A 624-nucleotide genomic window follows, 5' to 3' on the forward strand; every position below is an offset into this window, starting at 1 on the left:
AAAAAGATAATAAAACGAACGATTTCATTTTTAGAAAAAACGAGAGTTAAAAGAGAGTACAATTAATCGCTTGAATTCACAAAATTAATCACTAGAGAAAACAAGTACAAGGTAAATAAAAAGTCAGGAGATAAGAATTCAAGAATAAAATTATATTTTAACATAATTTTACGATAACATCAAATACATCTATCATAAAATAAACAGAATTTCTTCCATTTCTTATTAAAGTAAAGATATTTTTATTTGAATCACGATACGATACTAATAAAGATTAAAATACCTTATTGAGTCGTGGATCCCTTAAATGACCGATACCTTTCACCATATTGATAGGTATGACATCGCCAGATACTTCGTGAATCTCTTTCTGTTGAATATCCTTTATAGCAGGATGCGTAGGAGGAAGCATACGTGCCCATGATCCCGTACAATTTCTGCTGGTGGGCGATCTATTACACACCGTGAGAAAATTAAATCATTACCCCATTCTTACTTTCATTATCAGAATATAAATTTTCTAGCAGACAAGCGATAAAATGGAACAAACAAAAAACTTAATTTGTCGTTCGAGAATTATTTCTCGAACGTAAAAAAAAAAAAAAGAAAAAAAAAAGAATAAAA

General features: G+C 29.2%; 1 protein-coding gene across 3 annotated transcripts in view; it reads right to left on the bottom strand.

Moving 5' to 3' along the window:
* The window catches only part of LOC102675161 (NADP-dependent malic enzyme-like), a 12003-nt gene that overhangs the window by 6435 nt on the left and 4944 nt on the right, over nucleotides 1-624 (bottom strand). For all 3 annotated transcript variants that reach the window (XR_421236.2, XM_006612271.2, XM_031508823.1), the window contains exon 2: nucleotides 284-452. Coding sequence is in view for 2 of the 3 variants with exons in the window: in XM_006612271.2 (XP_006612334.1) it covers nucleotides 284-452 (169 nt within the window). In the remaining variant the exon portion in view is untranslated. The remainder of the gene's footprint in view (nucleotides 1-283; nucleotides 453-624) is intronic.

This window comes from Apis dorsata, unplaced genomic scaffold (assembly GCF_000469605.1).
Source record: "Apis dorsata unplaced genomic scaffold, Apis dorsata 1.3 scaffold_102, whole genome shotgun sequence".
NCBI lineage: Eukaryota > Metazoa > Arthropoda > Insecta > Hymenoptera > Apidae > Apis > Apis dorsata.